The 7,724-nt window shown below is 32.6% G+C and overlaps 1 protein-coding gene across 1 annotated transcript; it reads left to right on the top strand.

Annotated features, from left to right (window-relative positions):
- Positions 1-3,477: 3,477 nt before the first annotated feature.
- Positions 3,478-6,951, top strand: LOC132054934 (uncharacterized). The gene is made up of 3 exons (XM_059446869.1): positions 3,478-3,811; positions 5,803-6,028; positions 6,282-6,951. Exons 1-3 carry the CDS (start codon positions 3,518-3,520, stop codon positions 6,689-6,691), a joined length of 930 nt encoding a protein of 309 aa, XP_059302852.1. The 5' UTR covers positions 3,478-3,517; the 3' UTR covers positions 6,692-6,951.
- Positions 6,952-7,724: the final 773 nt, after the last annotated feature.

Below are 7,724 nucleotides of genomic sequence, written 5' to 3'. Positions count from 1 at the left end.
TTGTGATGGTAAATATATGGAGGAGACACCATGTGAGAATGAGCCTACACAAGAGAATGAGCATTTAGAGAGAGAGAGAGAGAAGTTGTTACGCTACAAGAGGATTTTGATTTGATAGAGATGGTTAAGGATGATCAGACTTTGGTTGATTGTGAAGCAATAAAAGAAGAGTTCAAACTCTCATCCACCTTTCCACATTTACAACCTTCATTTGGAGGAGAATGAGAAACACATGGTCTTGAACATAGAGGAAGAATATTCGCATGAGCTTTCTTCTTTATTTTCTTATTCTAACCTTGATCATGTGGATTTTGTTTTTGGGGATTTATAGGAATATGCATGGATTGATCTTGTGAAAGAATGCAGGAACAAATTGAGGATCATCCTACAGGAACAATTCACCGCTCAAAAGAGGCCAAGAAAGAAAGAAAAGAGCGGGTCTTGCATATATCTTCAGAAGCATTTGGCCTAATGAGATCCATAAAGAACACCAAAGAGCGAAAACAAGGAATGAGTTCAGAATTAGGGGTTGAGTTCATAAGTTCACGGAGAAGGAAAAAATTCAGGGGAGTATCCCTACCTCTTATTTTTTTAATTAGGTGTCATGGGGACATGACACAATTTAAAGTGTGGGGTGGGGAATGTAAATATGTGTTTGTTTTTATTCTATTTTAATTGTTTTTAATTTTTTTTTTTTTTTACGTAATTTGGTTCTTAAGTAGAGAATCTAGTGCTTTTTTGCTAATTTGAAAGTTCTTCCTAAATTTTGTCTATGCCTTGAGAACAATGAGTACCTTGTTTGTGAATCCTAGGCTCACATTTCATCTCATGTATAATTACTAAAAATAATTACTTTGTCTCAATTTTTCCTAGGAGAAAGTCGGGAAATCATGTCCTGAGTGAGTCATGTGCCATTGAGTGGGTGAGAATTTTTGCTATGTTTTGTGCGTGTGATTGGTGTCTAGAACTTGCCCCGAGTGTATGCAAAGTGAAATCGTAAGTCTTGATCAGTCTAGGAACTAATATAGGCATTTCTTTCTTGAGCCAGATTTGCCTTTTGATCTTCCTAATTGTATGTATCCAAGTCAGCCCTGTTGAGCCGGTAATCTTATTTCTTTGGCAACCACAGCACAAGTCTAACCCTTTTGATTTAATGTGCCTATATTTTGAACCTTTAACCTTCCGTGAGCACTTGATGTTGTTAAGAGATTTTTAAAAGCTAATAGAGGTTTGGTTTGGGTTTTAAGTGAAACTTTAGGAAAAAGGAGAAGAGTGCACTATTTAAAAGAAATTGGAGATCCTCTAGTAACGACTAAAAATAAAAAGAAGAAAAAAAATTCTTGAAAGAACAAAAATTATTCCTTACTAGTGGTGATTCTTGCTTTATTTGTGCTTAAAGAAAAGGGGAGCTTGGTGCTAGTACTTTAAAGGTCGGGAAATTTTGTTCAACACAAGACTTTGACGGTCGAATTCATTACTTTCCATCACGATTCGATTCAATACAGAAGTTTGGATCAATCGTCAGTTGTAATGTTTTTTACTTCTATTTCTTCTATGTTCTTTTATTCTACTATGGAGTAGTTCTTATAGTTTTGACAGACATGATGTATTGATTGACGTTTTTAGATTCGATTCTTGTTTTATTGTTTGAATTCGTTAACAGGGTTTTGAATTGAATTGCAGAGTTATTTACTATTTTATTTAATCGAAAGAGGAATAGTTTGGTGAATATCTTTGCATTATTTTGTGTGATTCTTCTAAGTAATCGAAAGAGCTTCTTGAATTATTGGTTGAATCAAGAGAGGAAAATATTCGAGAGACGCTTTCCTTGAGACTAATCCCTTAGTGTTTTCTTGCATATGTTCACAGACTTTTCATCAGTCTTGAACTCACGGACAGTAGTTTTATTTGATTATTGAGATATTTTTGGATGCTTTAATCGGAAGAGAAAGTGTTTTATGAATTATCTTAATATAAATCTGATTTAGCTCATGATTGAATGATTTTATTGAGTAATCAGAATAGACTCTTAAATAATTTATCTTGGGTTATAAGCTAACGATATTCGTGAGAAGTCGTCTGAAGATTTTTTTCTATCTATAATTTTTGAACATTCTCAAGGCTTGCATTAGTTTAATTTGTGAAATCTTTATAAATAATCAGAAAATGTTTATTAGATTCTAGAGTAAACTAGTTGCGTATTGAATTCGAGAGACTCAATAAAATTTAGAGGATGATAAAACGAATCGAAGCTAATTGCTAAAATCTTGCATATGTCTTGTCTACTACCCCTACTTCTCATATTAATATTAACCTTTGCTTTCGTTGTCAATTGTCTTAATTATGTTGTAGTCGATAATTGTGGTTTATAACCACAACAATTTGAAGTTTTTATTTCCTGAATAATACTGAGCAAGTTTCGGTTTGAGTAATTATTTGTACCAATCCCTGTGGAGACAATCTTAAACTATACTATCTTTGACTAGCGAAACGCTTAAATTTATACTGTGTTTTGCGCTCGTCATGTGTCTATCAAACACAATTCGACTTACATAGCAAACTTTGCTATAGGATAGAATTATTCTTGTATGCGCGAGCAGATATCCAGTTAGTTTCATTAGGGTCATTTTCTTACTTAATTACCAACTTCCAGTTCATGTGCCACGGTTCTTTGGTTGATCATTGATTGAATTGATTTCTACTAGGTGCTCTTTGGTTTGTTGCATTTAGGTAGTCAAATAATTGAAAATATTCTAAAGATTTTGTTGCGGAGTAACTGATTTTAGTAATAAAGTACATAGGGTTTACACTTTACAGAAGACCATCTTGTTTGAAGTTTCTGGAAATAAAGAAAAATATATGGAATTTGGGTTTAAGATGGTCCATCGACCAGATGGGTAGTTGTGTAATAGTGTGCTTAGATAGTAAAAGACATGGGCTCATAGCTATTATTTGAAAAATCTTTATGTAAGTCGGATTGTGTTTGATAGACACATATGAGGACGAGTTCAGGGGTTCAATAGGAACAACGCTTAGTTGAGGTATCAAAATGAAAAAAAGATACATGTTTAAGGGGCCGCATATACATTAAACCTTAAAAAAATACTTATAAACTAGTTTGATAAGCTTATTAGCTTAGCCAAACACTCTTTATATAACACAAGAGGCACACATATATGTGGGACGCAACAATTCGGAGGTGATTTTCCTTACAAAATGTTATTAAATAATTAAAAATCATACAACCATTGGAAAATGAGACCCAAAAATCTACATTTAGTCCATAAATTTCGGTCGCACTTTCCAAATTTAAAGAAATATTCGAAGGAAAATTATAAAACTGAACAATGAATGCTGACTTGGCATACACTATATATCAATTTACTCTTCCCTCCACAAAACCACAATTTCTTTCAAAAGATATCCATTTCTTTTCTTTTATTTTTATTTTTCTTTTTTCTTTTCTTTTCTTTTCTTTTCTTTTCCTTTTCTTTTCTATGTCTATTTCAGGTTCTAAATGACCGTTACAAGAAACATGGAGGATGTTCAGAATTTTCTTCAAGAAAATCCAAATATCAGAGAAGAAAATAAGATCATAGGCAGTTTCTTTCATGGGAATAATATCTTTATACTTACAAATGAAGAAGAACAAAAAGAAGAAGATTGCAATTACAATAATGATGAAAATCCCTCTATATATGTATTTGGTTGTGAGGATATTGATGATGATGATAATAATAATAATATTAATGAGCCACAAGGCACCATGGAAACAGCTATCTATTGGGAATCACAAGAAGCCTTGCTTCAGGTATAATATGAAGTTTCTTTTTAAATAAATTCATAATTCATCTTGTTATTATTATATGAAAATGAAGTTTATTTTCTTGAAATTTTCGAGGAAGATCTTAAACGATCCTTCTTTTTTAATATGTTTAAGATTGCGCTTGTCATTTGCATTAGTTTGACCCGTTGATCCTTGGTTACAAAATTTTAACCATTATATGGTTTTATTTTGGTCTCGTAGCCATTAATTCTTAAATAAAAACTTCTCCTTCTCTTTTTTTTTGCTTTTCCTCTCAATTAATGCAAAGATGAAATTGATAAACCTGACCTCTGGATACGATTTTCCACTTTTGCGAAATATTTACTACTCCCTCCGTCTCAAAATATTTATCATCCTTACTAAAAGTACTTGTCTCAAAATATTTGTCATTTTATTCAATCAAGACAAAATTAAGTAATTTTTTTTCATTTTACCCTTATATTAATTAGCAACATTTAAGAGGTTCTCATAATTGATGGAGTAGATATTTATTAGGAGAGATAGATTACATAAAATATGTTAAGAGGGTAAAATAATCAAAATGTTACTCTTATAAATGCTTTCTTAAGGGGCGTGTAAATAAAAAATGAGACAAATATTTTGAGACGATGGAATACAAGCAAATAGACTTCTGAATAAACTTTGAAATGGAATGGTAATATGATTAATTTTCACCCAACCATATCGACCAGTTCTCAACTTTTTCTTGGTAATTTTATGGTACTTCCTTTTGGCAAACGCAAACAACGGCTTTTCATACTAAGTGTAATTTGCTGGGTTTAACCAAAAGCAATTTCATTTTCATCATGCAAAAGAGGTTCTCTTTCTTTCGAGATTTTGTCATATTGAGAAGGAAAAAAAAAAGAATAGTTTCTTTTTTCTTCTTTTTCAAAGAATAAATTTTAGAGTACTATCGAGTTGAAAATAGCTAACTTTCTCACCTTTTGATTGGGACAAAGACACAATTGAAACATTTCAGAGGTCTCAAAATTTTGAAGAATAAAAGTTTTGTCTATAGCCCATAAAATATTTACAATCTGCTGTTCTGGATTTTTATTCTTTAAGAATGTCTATCAATGAATTTGTTTTCAAATAATTAGATCAAGAATTATTATCTCATTCAGTGATAGATCAAATTAGAGGAATTAATTCTCAACTCAAAAGTGGGTAATTTTTTTATAAAGAGGTGGGATGGTAGAAAGACTAGTCTCTGGTTTACATTTAGTTCTTTTCTTTTCTTAGAAAAAAAAAATCGACGTTTATATTTAGTTCTTGACATGTAATATCCAAAACAATCATTTTCTAGATTTAGCGAAACTACAAACGTGCTTTGTTTTGGGCAAACATCTAGTGGAATTTAAATGTGAGGCTGCAATTAATCATCTAAACAGAGATCTCCTTTATTTGTTTTCTAGCATTTTCCTATCATAGTAAAATACAACATTATTAAAGCATGTGGTACAATAATCATAAAGTATAGTATCTTACATTCTGAGAATAGAAATTCTCTATGGAATATGTTGGAATTTGTTTGACACTATGGTTCATTTGTAAGGACATACAAAAATCTTTTATGGAGCGCAAGGTTCGATAACAATCAATTGATCATTTGCTATATTTAGTGTGACCACAATTGAATGGTTAAGGATTTGGCCCTTTATTACGATAATTGTAAACCACTCCTTTGGCCACTACAAATCCCACTAGTTTGTAGGGCTGACTTGATATCACTCATAGCTTTCACTTCTTTTTTTTTTTTTTTATCAATATCTAAACAGAAGTTTATAATAAAAGCATGTATAATTTTGAAAATTTCCCTATATAAAATCAGAGCTATCTAGTTAAACTTAAAAAGGGTCATTTTCCAAAAATCTCTTTTAACATTTTTCAATAGATTGATTGAATTAAGACAAAATCTTTAAACAAAATAAGAAAAATCCTATAATTTCATGTTCAAATCTTTTCAAATATTGCAGGAAATATTGGAGCAATATAGGTTGATTGGATCAAAAGTACGAGAAGGGATAACAAGAAATGTAGAACGAGCTAGAGAGGGAAATATATGTGAATGCTCAAATCCAAAAGTAGGTGCATCATGTGCTAAGTGCTTCAGAAAAAGAGTTGTGCATCACCTCTGTGAAAAGGGTTTCAATGCTAGCCTTTGTACTTCCAAATGGAACCACACCTCCAAGATGCCAGGAGGTAACTTACTCTCAAACATTTTTGAGTATATATATATATATATATATTAGCGGTGTAAAAGTCTTTTCCACTATTTGGTCCTGAAAAGACAACTACAAATAACAGCACAAAATAAGTGGAACTAGTAACCTAAAAAGTACGACAGTCAACTTGCTACAACATGTTAAATTGCCTTAACAAGGTAAAAGAATCTTTAGATTGTTGGTGTGTCAATAGTCATATCTGTATATATGACTTTGGTGTATACATGTAGGGAGACACGAATACATAGAAGTGATAGCAAGCACACAGGGAAGAAAGAAGAAAGTTCCATTGTTGATAGAATTGGAATTCCGAGATGAATTCAAGATGGCAAAAGCATGCAAAGAATACTCAAAACTGATAAGCCAATTGCCAGAGGTATTCATAGGGAAATCTGAGCACTTAAATGCCATTGTTCGATTGATGTGTGATGCAGCAAAGAGATCAACAGCACAACAAAGGATCCATTTGGGTCCATGGAGAAAGAGGAACTTCATGCAGATGAAATGGTCGTCTTATAATTCAGAAAAGAGAATTGATAATCAAATTACTTTGAGTAAACTAAGGCAAGAAGCACTTTTGAGTGATGTTAGGCCTGCTGGTTTAGAGTTTGCTGCTGGAACTGCTGTCAAAGTTGCATAAATTCTGAATCAAAATAGACAATTGCATTTTCCCTGCTGGTCTTGGATAAATATAGGCTAGCTATTCGGAAATTTTTTAATCATTTTGACATTAATTATGACTTTCCCAAGTTGTTATTATCCTAGTTTTCTCTTTTTTTATGGAACATATATATGTGAAGAGTTACGTACTAACGGCACGTCTAGCTATCAAATACTACAATTTCACTACTTGTAAGTCTTAATTTCACGAATGGTTATTCAAATGCTTAAGTTTATTGCAGCGCTAAAGTCATAAAATGAACTCAACTATGTCTGCATATACGCCTCGTCTCCAAGCGGCTTTACAAATCCTCGTTATCACTGATGCTTCGGTTGGGTTCAAAGATAATATTTCAATACGCCATACTTAAAGATTCTCTAACTCTAGGAATTCTTTAATATAAAAGATTCTTCTAACTAATATCACCTATACGAATTTTCAACTTCCCATTGTTTTCTATCATTTGCTAGATATTCTAAATCTTTTAAGATAATTTATTTCCAATTATATCTATATATCACAAAAAAAAAAAATTAGATCATAATGGTTATAGGATCCTTTTGTTTGGTGTGAAAAAGGCAGATATATCAGGTAAAGCGGGTTTGGAGTGATTGACTGGATTGTTAATGCCAGATTTAGGACGGCAAAGATGTCGGAAGAATGGAGGTGGAGTACAATGATTCTGTTGTATAAGAACAAGGGTGATATCCAAAACTGCCACACCTATATATAGGGGTATCAAGTTGCTGAGCCACACCATGAAAGTTTAGGAGAGGGTTGTGGAGTTGAGGGTGAGGAAGATGGTGTATATTTCTGAGAATCAGTTCGGATTCATGCTGGGGCGATCGACTAAGGAAGCCATTCATCATGTGAGGAGATTGGTGGAGTAGTACAGGGAAAGGAAGAGGGACTTGCATATGGTGTTCATTGACCTGGAGAAAGCTTACGACAAAGTCCCAAAAGAAGTCCTCTGGAGATCTTTGGAGGCGAGAGCGGTTCCGGTAGCATACAT

Source organism: Lycium ferocissimum, chromosome 4, assembly GCF_029784015.1.
Source record: "Lycium ferocissimum isolate CSIRO_LF1 chromosome 4, AGI_CSIRO_Lferr_CH_V1, whole genome shotgun sequence".
Lineage (NCBI taxonomy): Eukaryota > Viridiplantae > Streptophyta > Magnoliopsida > Solanales > Solanaceae > Lycium > Lycium ferocissimum.
The sequence above is the reverse complement of the archived record's forward strand: the minus strand, read 5'-3'. Positions and strand labels throughout refer to the sequence as shown.